Raw genomic sequence first — 14362 nt, 5'->3', positions numbered from 1 at the left:
TACACACATTTTATCAATTTGCTTGACTTATCATTCTGCTTCCACATACTGTCTGTTTTAGCATTCTATTCGATTAGAAGAGAATTCTTGCCCATGTATACATTGCTAATTTGTAATACTATAATGCATCTTTGCATATTCTGTGTCACTAAGAATCAGTGCTTCGATTTGGGCCCCGGGAGGTTGGTGTCCCTTCCTAATTGCAACAATTTTGGTCATGCTTGTGGGTTGGAACATGCATGTTTTTCTTATATCACCCTTCACTCTGTTTTCTTCTATCCTTGAAGGAGTTTATCTATCATCTGCATTGAATAAGGTGCCACAGGGTGGTTGGTGTCCCTTCATCATTGCAACAATTTTTCTGACCATAATGTTCTCTTGGAAATAAGGAAGGTAGAAAAAGTATAAATATTTAGCACAAAGAAAACTCAGCATAGAAGGTTTGAATGGATTCGTTGTCGTGGTGAATTCACTTGTACCAGGAATTCATTTCTTTTGCAGTGACCTTATTTCTGACTTACCACCGATTATTGAGCATTATGTAAAGAATGTGGGATCTTGGCATGAAGTTCTTGTCATTGTCACCATAAGAATGGCTCCAGTCAAGGCAATACTTTTGTTGCAGAGATTTATGGTTGGAAAACTAGAGCCAAAAGGTGTTAATACTTTTGTTGGAGAGATTTATGGTTGGAAAACTAGAGCCAAAAGGTCTATATAAATGTGTAGCCCAATATGGTTACAAAGATGCCCAAACATTGAAGGATCTGAATTTATCAACCAGTTTTTTGAAAGCATAAAAGACTATCTCAAGCTTAGAGGAACTCATTCCTCCTCACACGACATAAGTTATGCAAGAAGAAATACAGTGGAAGAAAGTAAATACTCTTAGATGAGGAATTGTAGTAGATTGAATTGGCAAATAATACAAGGTTTGTGTATGTTCTAGGAGAAACCACATTGAAGACTAATAAGAGCACTGGGCCTTTTGGAGGATTAATGATTGACAAGCTCTACATGTTTCTCCAAAACAATTGCAGGTTCACTTTGTCTCCCTACAATATACCACTTGTGCATTTACTTCAAGTTAGAATGGTGCAAGAAATTTAGAGTTCGTTCACACAAAACTGTTAGAAGACAATGAAATTATAAGATTTTACTCATAATAAAGCTTTTAGGGCCTTAAAGTTCCTGATCACTCAAAAATAAGATATAATTTTGTACTATTGTTACTATTTTAATAGATTTATAAGATTTCAAAATGCAAATTTCTGTTGAGATTAGAAGAAATAAGCATTGAGTTTTTTACCATTTCTGCAATAAATCATGAATCATGTAAAGTGAACTGGTACATACATGTTTAATGTTTTGTGACTGGCGGAATGGAAATAAATGATAACATCTCATTACTTTTCAGTTTCAATCCTTCTTTTACAGTAAGGATCTTATCTTTTGATGAAATGTAGAGGCTGGTAAATTAAAATTTTGAAGAAATCCCAGGTAGAGTTTGTTAAGAGGGAATTTTAAATTTTAATTGTAACTCCTTTTTATCCTTTGTCCTCAGAAATTTGTACTATTGCCACTTTAGCAGCCATTGTAGTTAGTCAAGCATTGATTATAGCAACATTCTCAGTCATAAGATAGTCCATGGCTCTTAGTTGCTTCCCTCGAGTGAATATTGTGCATACCTCACAAAATTACAAGGGTTAGATCTATTCACCTGAAGTTAACTATGTTCTCATGGTTATCTGCCTTGCAATTGTCATAGGATTCCATACAATCCTGAATATTGAATAGTGAAATATGACAGAATGAAATTAGATGTCCAAATAATAATAAATATGACTTGGAACTCAATCCTTGAAAATATTTTTTCCTCTCGTTGGCCCATTATCAGCTCAGCATTGGCATGTTTGTGGCGGTTTACAGTGATGATGGCTCCTCTTCTGACTCTCACTCTGACCTCGTTATTGCTCTTCCTCAAACTTCCCAAGTCCTAGCTACTTCCATGAAACATTTTCTGGTGCAACACTACTACTGGAATGTTTTCCTCTAACTTACTTCATTGTCTAGGGTTAATGCCTCTGGATTTTCCCCCCTTTTTGAGTCCGCCTGGACCCCTTTTCCATCTTATTCTCTACTTTTCCTTTCTTTCCTTAACATAGATTTTAGACTGTTTCAGAGATGCTCTAGGCAGTCAATCGTTGTTCTTCCCAGTCCTGTTGACCTGTTTTGGTCATTTGAGCTCATTACAGATTTTAGACTTTTCAGAGATGCTCTATGCACCTCCTTATTGTTGTTCTCAATCGTTGTTCTACCTCTTCCCAATCGGTAGGTTTAATTTAGTTTGACATAACTGAACTTGTTGTCAATGTGTTTTTCCTTCTGGAGAAACTGTGATCTCGATTGAAACTTCAGAATATTTGATCTATCTTCTTTGATGTTTTAAAAGTATTTATGTTAATAATTACGTATCATTTCCATAGAATATTTTATTTTCCCAACAGGCATTGATTCAACTGGTGAGGTCGACAGAATGTTAAGCCAACCACCTTACCTCCATTCTCGCTATAGTTTTCTACATTCCTATAGCATAAGTTAAGGGGTGACACTACATGCAATTCCAGGGACTGGGCAGATAAATGCCCCTCGGATCTGGCACCTAGGGACAGGAAATCCTCTCTTTGCAATGCAGTTACTTGGGGCATATTTCTTTAAGCACTTCAAAATAGAACCTCTCTGGTATTCAGATGAAGTATTCGAGTAAAATTAATGACAATACAGTAATCAAAACATTTCCTAGATGCTTTCTCCCATGAGATGCGTTTGCGAAAAAAAAAATATGCATCTAACAGTAACTATGCAAATAAGTAAATGATTGGAAAAAATGCCTTGCCTTCCACAATCCATCAGTAGCCAAAATGAGAAATTTTGTGGTTGCATCTATGGTCGTGTCTCTCACATCTAGTTCTGAACTTAAATGAACTTGAGGTACATCTCCTAATATATAAAAGAAAAAACGCCATTAAGTATACAGTTTCTCCCTGTGACCATTCAAATGTTACTCTTGAGCTAGACCATTAAGATAGAATTAGAAAGTTACAAATCAAAAAATTATTTAAGTATGTTCTCATTAAAATTAATCTCTGCACAACATTTGTAGTGGTACCTGGCAGGAGTGTCACAAATCCACCCTTATCGATGTTTTGGCGTTCAATACTTGGCTCATGATCAATAGTCAGCTCAATAGCAATGCCGTTTTTACATATAACAGCCCTGGAATCCCCTGTATTTGCTACAAAGAGTTTTTTCCCATCAACTAAAATAGCAGTGACTGTTGTGGAGCCACTGGGCCCTAAATCAGCTGCCTTTGCTAAAATTTTCCCATCAGTCCGGTTGTATGCATTCTTAATGGCACTTTCTGGGTTTGTCCAGAACTTCGGCTCCATTATTATCAGAGATACTTGTTAGCATTAAAATACTTAATTAGAATTTTACACCATACGAAACTTTCAAAATAGCAAGTGACAACCAATACAACAAATGGCAGATCAGCTGTAAAAGCATTTTACTGGATGTGCATTAGAGTCATAAATCTCATCTAATATACAATTTTTTTCTAAAGAGTCATTTGAGAACCATCATATTTATATAAATGAAGGAAATTATCAAAAATGATATCGATTTGTCACAAATGCAATTTTTGCAATAAGGAAGCACTATTGCTTTATGCCATGATGTAATGCTACTACTGGACGTTTTTTCTTTGGATAGGTGCAAGAGACAAATGAACATATAAGTATAGGAAATATATGAACAGTTTAAAGCTATTTGAAAAATAGTGGATCTACACATGAAACATATTCAACTAGAAATATGATGAGGAAAAACAAGAAATTCATTATATGTGAGAAGTAAAATGTTGGAGAATCTTCGCCTTTGAGGTTTGAGAAATGGACATGTCGATATATCACAACTAGAAAAATCTTGTTCATTGATGCAGATCATTGTTACAATTAACAATATATATCATATGCCAAAAGATAAAACACAGGAAATTAACCCATGAAGTCAATGCAAGTAGAAACACCATAATAGAACCAATAGAGGAGAAAACGAAATTGTTTCACAAGTTACAATCAAGTTAGGAAATTGAGATAAACATATGCAATTTGGAAAATGGAAAGAAACTTTGAACCTACTCCAATTTAATGTATAATTTTAATTTTTGATTGACTAGCGATTGAAAAACAATACATGTCACAATACAATCAACTATAAAATTTAAATAGATGTTGAATTTAAATAGATGTTGTTAAATTCAAAGAGACCTTCCAAGTATTCCCTATGATTCATAGATGCTAAACCAGGTAGACCATCAGCATTGATTACAAGTATTCCCCATGATTCATAGATGGTAAACTAGGTAGACCATCAACATTGATTACAAGTATTCCCCATGATTCATAGATGGTAAACCAGGTAGACCATCAGCATTGATTGCAGTGCATAATCCCAGAAGAATCGTAAGAGTTGAACTTGTGACATGAACATCCCATTTCTGAGAAGTTCAATATCTAACTCCAACGCCAATCAAGCCAACCCCAATGCTCAAAAATAAGATAATAAAAAATATATGCATTTGGTAATGAGGCGTGATACCTATCATCCAGCTCAGAAAGGATATAGGTTGGTAACAATTGAAATAGACTTACAAATTAGGTAATCTAGAGAGTTTCATTGTGGGAAAAATCAAGAATCTCATTCTAGATTACAATTTAAGTTGGGAATCAAACCCTACTCAACTAATGAAAGGACTGAAATTTGCTAAACCCCTTTCTAGCACTAATTTAAATATGTAGACAATAGATTGGTACTACCCAGGCACTCCCTAGGTGACATTATCAAGCAGCGCATCGGTAGCTACAGAGTGATTGATACAGATGTGGATGCTTCTTCTCCCTCCTCTACTTTTTACATCTATACCTAATGACAAGTAATGGGCACTTCCACAGTATGTTGTAACTGGTGTACTTTTGAGCCCCGTCGACCTCTCTTTTGGTCACCCACTACCATTAATAAAACTAGTCTTATCTTATCTTCTGTCGTCTGTTAATAGGAAATGGTACTGTAATATAAAAACAATACTAAATAGCCAGGACTAACTCTCACCAATTTAGATCCTCATCTAGGTGAGCACTTAGTGTCTATACTTTCTTTTCTATATTTGAGGCCAATGTACATCGAGAAATTACACTGTACAATACAAGTATTCAAGAGACATCTGCTATCAATTCCATCTGAGCAACGACAATCTCAGTTACATACCATGAACCATGTAATCCAAATGTACATCAAGAAATTAAATTGTACAAAACAACTATTCGAGCGACACCTCCCATCAGTTCTGTTTCAACAAAAGCAATCTCGGTTATTTACCCTGAACCTCAAAATTTTGACGACATGGTTCATGGTATACAACTGAGATTGTTGTTTGCTGAAATGGAATTAATGGAAGGTGTCACTTGAATAATTGTTTTGTACGGTGTAATTTTTTGAGGTACAATGGCCTCAATAGCCATTGGGTTCTAGGCTTATTCTACATTACATCTTTAATATCGGAAGCAGGATCCAATTTGACCCATATTTAATATCGGAAGTAGGATCCAATTTTACCCAGATCTATATACATAATAATAATAGTGGATTTAGTACCATCAAAATTGTGTAATGAAATAAATTTTGTTATTTTAATTTTTTATTAGTTTTTTTTTACAAATTTGATTTTTATTTTATTTGGTATAGAGAGTAAATGTTTGAAATTGTTGGTGTATAATTATCCCATGCCATACATTTCAATAATGAACATTGCATGCAGTTTTGTTAATAGTGTTTTTGTAATTCACTGTTAAAAAATTAGAATTAACCATATGTAGTGGTAGTAGGCAAGACCTTTTTTCGCACCATTTATCACTGAATTTTTTCAAATTTTATGAAGAAAATTGATATTTAAAAGTCTCTTTCAAGAGGTTCTAGGGAATTTGTATTTGGAAAATATTATATCGATGGTTTATAAATTACTCACAAAATGTTGATTCAAAGTAAAATTCCAATTTCTATTGTGATGGGTTAGAAATGGTTTTAACTATTGACTTTTGTATTTTAATTTTCCCCTAGCTTTTAAATACATTTCAAACTCTTTAATTGGCTTCATGGATTGTGAATGCTTAGAATTTTTGACCTAAATATATGTATTATTAATGTCTTTTTCAAAACAACTCTTCACAACCACCATAAATAAAATAGACCCTAAAATCTTTGAACCCCACACAATATTTAAAATTTTTAAATCAGTAATATTATTAAATAAACTAATATCATTTTTTTTTGAGAAATTTAAATTTTATAAATTCTCAATATTACTTGCAGTTATTCTTAGCTGTAAAAATTTTACACATTTAGGGACGAAAGGCACACTCATCATAAGTTTTACTTCATGAATTGGAAGGTCAGTTTACCAAAAGAAAAATATAGTATTTTCTTGGGAATTTCACGAGAGTAACAAGGTGCTCTACAGCCCAGTATTACATAGATGTTGTTACATATATATATGGCAATATCTAAAAAATAAATAAAATAGCATAGATCCATCTTAAACCCGGATCTCTCAAATACCAAGAGAGATCAAATAATAATAAAAATTTACACCTCAAGAAATTTGATCCCTCTCAGTACTTGATGAACCCAAATTTGATGAATCTACACTAGTTTTAATAAAACCCTTTAAAAAAATGTTTAAAAAATGTATTAAAACATCATCATTAACAAAATTGAATAAAGTTGATCAGTTCAAAAATTTACGAAAAAAGTTGAAATGCAATACAAAATCTTGCAAAAAGGCCAAGAAAATTTGAGATGACCATCCAAGGCATGAGCACTTCATACCTACCTCATTTAAAATGTTGTCAAAAAGATTTGATTGCAAGTAACATGGGACGCCATGTCCCAAATGTCCGTCAAAGATAGCAAAAAGCCCCAAATCATGATCTTCTACATGCCTATACTCTGCGACATGGTAGTCCTCCATATCATGCCTTGTTTTACCCTTCACTAAATGAAATCCATGAATTACTTTATTGTTTGGTAACTTGCAACGTCCTTTTCTTGTATCAGATGAGGATGGAGTGAAGCCAACTGCCGTATTGTTGCCACTTTAGCAGCCATTGTAGCCAGTCAAGCATTGATTACGGCAACATTCTCAATCATAAGACAGTCCATGGCTCTTAGTTGCTTCCCTCGAGTGAACATTGTTCATACCTCACAAAATTACGAGGGTTAGATCTATTCACCTAAAGTTAACTATGTTCTCATGGTTATCTGCCTTGCAATTGCCATAGGATTCTGGGATGGAACACAGTTTGGAAATGTTGAAATGCAATACAAAATCTTGCAAAAAGGCCAAGAAAACTTGAAATGACCATCCAAGGCACAAGCACTTCATACCTACCTCATTTAAAATGTTGTCAAAAAGATTTGATTGCAAGTAACATGGGATGCCATGTCCCAAATGTCCGTCAAAGATAGCAAAAAGCCCCAAATCATGATCTTCTACATCCCTATACTCCGCGACATGGTAGTCCTCCATATCATGCCTTGTTTTACCCTTCACTAAATGAAATCCATGAATTACTTTATTGTTTGGTAACTTGCAACGTCCTTTTCTTGTATCAAATGAGCATGGAGTGAAGCCAACTGCCGTATTGTTGCCACTTTAGTAGCCATTGTAGCCAGTCAAGCATTGATTACGGCAAAATTCTCAATCATAAGACAGTCCATGGCTCTTAGTTGCTTCCCTCGAGTGAATATTGTTCATACCTCACAAAATTACGAGGGTTGGATCTATTCACCTAAAGTTAACTATGTACTCATGGTTATCTGCCTTGCAATTGTCGTAAGATTCCGGGATGGAACACAATTTGGCAATGCATGTGGTAAGAATATACGAATTTATATCTGACAACCGAATTTGGTAGTTTTTATCGATTATTTTGAGTTTCCAAGGATAATTTTAGGTGTTTGGTGGTGCAGGGGTTGCAGGGGTTGGGGTCATGTTCATTACAACGTGTGTAGTAACCTTGATCATGCTTGTGGTTGGAACATGCATGTTTTTCTTATACTACCCTTCACTCTGTTTTTTGCTATCTTTGAAGGCGTTTATCTATCATCTATATTGAAAAAGGTGCCACAGGGAGGTTGGTGTCCCTTCCTAATTGCAAAAATTTTGCTCATGCTTGTGGTTTGGAACATGCATTTTTTTCTTATACTACCCTTCACTCTGTTTTTTGCTATCTTTGAAGGAGTTTATCTATCATCTGTATTGAATAAGGTGCCACAGGGTGGTTGGTGTCCCTTCGTCATTGCAACAATTTTTCTGACCATAATGTTCTCTTGGAAATAAGGAAGGTAGAAAAAGTATAAATATTTAGCACAGAGAAAACTCAACATAGAAGGTTTGAATGGATTGATTGTTGGGATTAATTCACTTGTATCAGGAATTCATTTCTTTTGCAGTGACCTTATTTCTGACTTACCACTGATTATTGAGCATTATGTAAAGAATGTGGGGTCTCTGCATGAGGTTCTTATCGTTGTCACCATAATAATGGTTCCAGTCAAGACAATACTTTTGTCAGAGAGATTTATGGTTGGAAAACTAGAGCCAAAAGGTGTATATAAATGTGTAGCCCAATATGGTTACAAAGATGCCCCAAACATTGAAGGCTCTGAATTTATCAGCCAGGTTTTTGAAATCACAAAAGACTTTCTCAAGCTTAGAGGAACTCATTCCTCCTCACATGACAGAAGTTATGCAAGAAGAAATACAGTGGAAGAAAGTAACTACTCTTAGATGAGGAATTGTAGTAGATTGAATTGGAAAAGAATACAGGGTTTGTGTATCTTCTAGGAAAAATCACATTGAAGACTAATAAGAGCACTAAGCCTTTTGAAGGATTACTAATTGACAAGCTCTATAGGTTTCTCCAAAACAATTGCAGGTTGACTCTGTCTCCCTACAATATACCACTTGTGCATTTACTTCAAGTCAGAATGGTGCAAGAAATTTAGAGTTCGTTCACACAAAACTGTTAGAAGACAATGAAATTATAAGCTTTTACTCATAATAAAACTTTTAGGGCTGTAAAGTTCCTGATCACTCAAAAATAAGATATAATTTTGTACTATTGTTACTATTTTAATAGATTTATAAGATTTCAAAATGCAAAGTTCTGTTGAGATCAGAAGAAATAAGCATTGATTTTTTTACCATTTCTGCAATAAATCATGAATCATGTAAAGTGAACTGGTACATACATGTTTAATGTTTTGTGACTGGTGGAATAGAAAAAAATGATAACAGCTCATTACTTTTCAGTTTCAATCCTTATTTTACAGTAAGGCTCTTATCTTTTGATGAAATGCAGAGGCTGGTAAATTAAAATTTTCAAGAAATCCCAGGTAGAGTTTGTTAAGCAGGAATTTTAAATTTTAATAGTAACTCCTTTTTATCCTTTGTCCTCAGAAATTTGTACACTCTCGAGTTGTTTGGGGCTAAGTACCAGTTCATGTGTTACAGGCCCAAGCCACCAAACAACACTATTACGATGTTGGTCCCTTCAAATTCTGATTCTAAGAAGCCCCATAGGAGCAACAAAATGAAAATGATACCTAGAAAATCACTCTTCTTGCCTAAGCCACCAAAAGGCACCAATCCTAGTAAGGCTTAAGGAGGACCAACGATAATTATAAGGATCCCATACTTCCACTATACTCTCTATTTCTTTATGATCCAATATGTTTCTCATCTTACCTTTCCATTTTGTTTTGAATGTGGAGTCTTTACAGCCTAAGCCCCTGTAGCAATATTCAAAATGTGGCTAGAGTTGCTTTACAATATCTGTAGATGACGGTATGTAAAATTGTTTTATTATTATTTTTTTGATTTAATGTTTCATTATGCATAATAAATCTTTTTTTCATATAAAACCAAATTTTAAATGTTTACTCATTTACAAATACTACAAAAGATACCCCTTTTTCGGATTGATGTTTATGAGTAGTAGGCCAAAACTTGCCAAACACTTCAATTTCTTTTCCAAAATTTCAAAGATGCCCATTTGAAAAACCTTAACATAATGTACAGAAACACGTTCACGTAAACAACAAATACTACATGGATAATGGATAACCTCTACCTGACATTAACTATAACTCATTATCATCCACCCATTCTTTCAAGAATGTCCATTCACATATTGCTATTCTTCCACAAACTAATATTACTTACAAAATATCCCTATTCAAAACACAAATAACTAATAGTTTCAAGTGTAACTCAATATCATCCACGCTTGCTTTCAACAATGTCTATTCACATGTCACTATTCTTCTACACACTATTATTTGCAAAATATCCATATTCAACATACACATAACTAACAATTTCAATTGCAACTCATTATCATCCACCCTTGCTTTCAACAATGCCCATTCGCATGTCGCTATTCTTCCACACTCTATGCCTTACGACGTTTCCTTTGCAACATCAGGTGCAAATGCTAGTGTAAATCATGTTGTACTTATCTTTATTGTAACTTCTCTCTGGTCTCTCTATTTAAATGGAAATAGAGATGAGAGAGAGGGATGGCTAAGAGAATGGAAAAATGATGGAATTGAGGATTTAGAATTAGAGATTTAGAATTAAGAATTCATGATAGGATAGGAGGAAGAAAGGATTGTTTCATTTTGTAAGTCTCAAAGCTTCAACTATGGTAATTATTTCACCATTTAATGATTAATACCTGATTTGGGAGTTGTTGTTAATTCTTTTCATCTGAAGTAGCCCAGCAGCATTCGCTGGCGGCTAAGGGCCCAGCCTCTAGTGGAGTACGCTGCTGCTGTATTTTATCTTTCTGATTTCTACCGTGTGATGGTCTGGTTTCCTTGTCATTTCTTCGAATTGTGTTATTCAACAATCTTTTGTTTATGAACATCTTGCAAAATTGTGAAATCATAATTGGATTGTGTAGTGACAAAATTATTAATCATAACTTGAATTGTCCTGCTCTTAATTCTAATATAATACTGCATTGTCTGATTAAGATTGTGGTTCATTTAATTGTTGTTTATTTGTAATTGCAATTGTTGTCAATTATGTTATTATTCAATTATAACTGCAATTGTTGTTGCTTCAATAACTGTGATTAATGTTCATGCTGTCGGATTAAGGTTGCTGATTCAATTACAGTTATAGTTGCTGCGTGTTTCTAATTACTTAGTTTTGCGTTCCGATTTATTCTTAAAGTAAATATTGCTATTAATTTGGCTTTGCTGTTGTTCATTTCCATTAATTAGAGTTTGTTGTTCAGATTCCTTTAATTACAGTTTGCTTCCCATTTACTTTGTTGTTCATTTCTGTTGATTAATTGCAATAGTTTGCTTTTAAAGAGTTTTCCTAGTTTACTTTCAATGGCAGCTTTAGTTCGATTTCTATTTCCTTTTAATTGCTTTAAAGCAGGACTCTCAACTGTAGAGAACATTGGTTATTGCTTCCTCGTTCTGAGATTGATTGTCTTGTTCTAGTTTGATTTCAATTGCATCAATCTCTAGAGGAATGAGTTATTTCTATTGCATCCTCAATTGATGTTTGCTGAGTGAATAGTTGGATTTCAGAGCATTTGAGTTTATGTTATTGTTAGATTTCTTTTTCAAGCATTCATTTACTTTTGGATTTTAAGCACTATACTGCAAAACATTAATCTTGAGTAAATAGCCGCCTCAGATTGAGTACACTCTTGAAATAAAAAGTCGTCCCTGGGTTGATAAATAATGTGAAGGTAATTAGGAGTTAAAAAGACACCTTTTTATCGCTCGACATTTTGGCGCCGTTGCCGGGGAGAGTGTGGCCATTTCTAAAGAGTAGTGTAAATCTGATGAGTGTCTGCTAGGAGAGAGTTGGGTATTAAAAATGGAAGGTAGGAACCTGCGTACGAAGCATGTAATAACCTTGCTCCCCCGCCCGCTTTCCGGCAGATTTGTTAATTCTTTTGGGTAGAAATAGATGTTTGAATTTTTGTGTGAATGACTAGAAAAAATATAGAAATTTAAAAAAAATGAATCACATGATTTCACTCAAATGGTGATGTAAGCACCACCCATTTCACTAACTAATTGAAAGGAACATTTGAAGAAGGAGCTTCGAAGAAACACATGAAAAACATCTTATATTATGGTAAGAAATGGCTCATGTTTCTACTTTTGAATTTCCTATCAAAGATCTAAGAGGAGTGACACAAATGCACATAATTCCCCCATCTTTACCAAATTTTCATGGTTTAGCAAATGAAGATCTAGATACATTCTTGTTTGAGTTCGAAATACCTTGTAGAGGATATGATTATTGTACTAGTGATCAAAGATTGAAAGTGTTTCCTCTTACTCTAAAAGGAGCAGCTCTCCGATGGTTCATGAACCTAGGTGGGAATTGACACTTTTTATTTTTTGTTGTTCCTTTTCCAAAGGAACGACACTTGTGTTTTTGCTGTTCATTTTCCAAAGGAACGTCACTTTTTATTTTTTGTTATTCCTTTTCCAAAGGAACGGCACTTGTGTTTTTGCTGTTCCTTTTCCAAAGGAACGACACTTTTGATTTTTGTTGTTCCTTTTCCAAAGGAACAACATTTGCGTTTTTGCTGTTCCTTTTCTAAAGGAATGACACTTTTAGTTTTTGTTGTTCCTTTTTCCAAAGGAACGACATTTGCGTTTTCACACTTTTTTGTGTATTTTTGCTTTTTGGTGTGCATTTCCTTTGCTGTTCTCTACATGGAACACCACTTTTTGAGTGTTTTTGCTATTCCTTCAAAGAAACAACACTTTGGGAGTATTTTTGAGAGCAACCCTTTTCTTCCTCTTGTGGGATTATTCCTAGTTCATCTCAATCACATTTTACTGATTCCCCTTCATGGCATGAAGTACACTACTTTTATGAGGACAATAATTATGGATTCTTTTGAAGTGAGTTATTATCGTTTACGTTATGATCTTTAACAGGACAACACCTTGATGATAGATTCTTTTCAAAAAGGAAACAATTATTTATATACTACTTTACTGCATTGTTTTCTGTTGAACATGATATTGATTGATCATCTTAATACCATGCTGGTTCCACCCTTCTTGGTTATAATCTTCTCTGTCTATAATAAATGAGATTATGGGTATTTTTTTTTTCTATTGACATGTTCAACTTCTTCCACCATCCCTACTCTTAAGGAGTACTAAGCCTCCCTCTTTTTATCATAAAAATGTGTAATAACAACAAAATTTTATTCGCAGATGGAGGATAGGGGGTCTCATTACGAGCTAGCCTACCATGTTCATAAGGCTGTAACAGAGTGACATTCCCATTATGGCCACCACACCAGGGTTATGATCCATTGGATAGCCAAATTATCTTTGGAACAAGAGGTCTCATCACGCGCCGGCCTGATCACTTTTGCTACATCCCAGTGAATGGCAGTGTGGTTATCTGGTTACCATGCCAGCATATTGATCTCTTCTGTAGAACAACATCGGAACTCTCCATTTATAAATTGAGGATTCTGGCTCATATGGGTTAAAAAGCAACCCTACCGAGGCTATCGACGCCTGCTGGCAGCAGAGGCTCTGCTTATGGTATTGAAGTTATATTTTATCGTCAATTATTACTATAATACCCTTTTCTTATTTTTTTCTTTTTATCGGAGAAGTTATTTCCTTAATTTTTTTCCCTATTTTGAACCTTTATGCATGAGAAATTGTTTTCTGATCAATGACATCATTTTTCAGCTAGAATACCGTCAATAAAGCATCTTTTTGGCATATTGTTGTTCCTTTTCTTTTTCATAACTTATCATCAATCCAAAGCATCCTATCTCTTATTCATAACTATCTTTACACACTCTGCTCTCATTATAACCATAACTCTCGCTGTCCTATCATTGATATGTGTACTCTGTTTCATTTACTGCTGTATTGTTCATTCCTTTGCCTTGCCGTCAGCATAACATCTTTCATAGGCTTTATGGTCATGAAATCCCTTTTCCAATTGGAGGAGGGAGTGTATGCATTATGGGATTGCATGTGATATGATTACTGCACTCTGCCATAACTTGTTGATTTGAGAAAATATCAGTATTGCATGTATATAAAAAAATTTCTGATTGAAATTTTTCCATGCATCTTATCTGTTGCTATTCAAAACTAACACTATGGATTCAAGAACATTGTATGCAAAATATTGCTTTGTTTACAGCAGAACAACAAGTAT

The 14362-nt window shown here is 34.4% G+C and overlaps 1 protein-coding gene across 1 annotated transcript; it reads right to left on the bottom strand.

The window, feature by feature from the left end:
• Positions 1-2845: 2845 nt before the first annotated feature.
• LOC149199383 (putative protein phosphatase 2C 44) lies at positions 2846-7779 on the bottom strand. Its single transcript, XM_089400560.1, has 4 exons — positions 7688-7779; positions 6947-7208; positions 3101-3440; positions 2846-2982 (listed from the first exon to the last, which is right to left on the bottom strand). The coding sequence occupies exons 1-4, from the start codon at positions 7777-7779 to the stop codon at positions 2846-2848; spliced, it is 831 nt and encodes a 276-aa protein (XP_089256686.1).
• Positions 7780-14362: the final 6583 nt, after the last annotated feature.

This window comes from Pinus tabuliformis, chromosome 2_1 (genome assembly GCF_031772625.1).
Source record: "Pinus tabuliformis cultivar Carrire ecotype Pingquan chromosome 2_1, CPIR1, whole genome shotgun sequence".
NCBI classification, from domain to species: Eukaryota; Viridiplantae; Streptophyta; class Pinopsida; order Pinales; family Pinaceae; genus Pinus; species Pinus tabuliformis.
The sequence above is the reverse complement of the archived record's forward strand: the minus strand, read 5'-3'. Positions and strand labels throughout refer to the sequence as shown.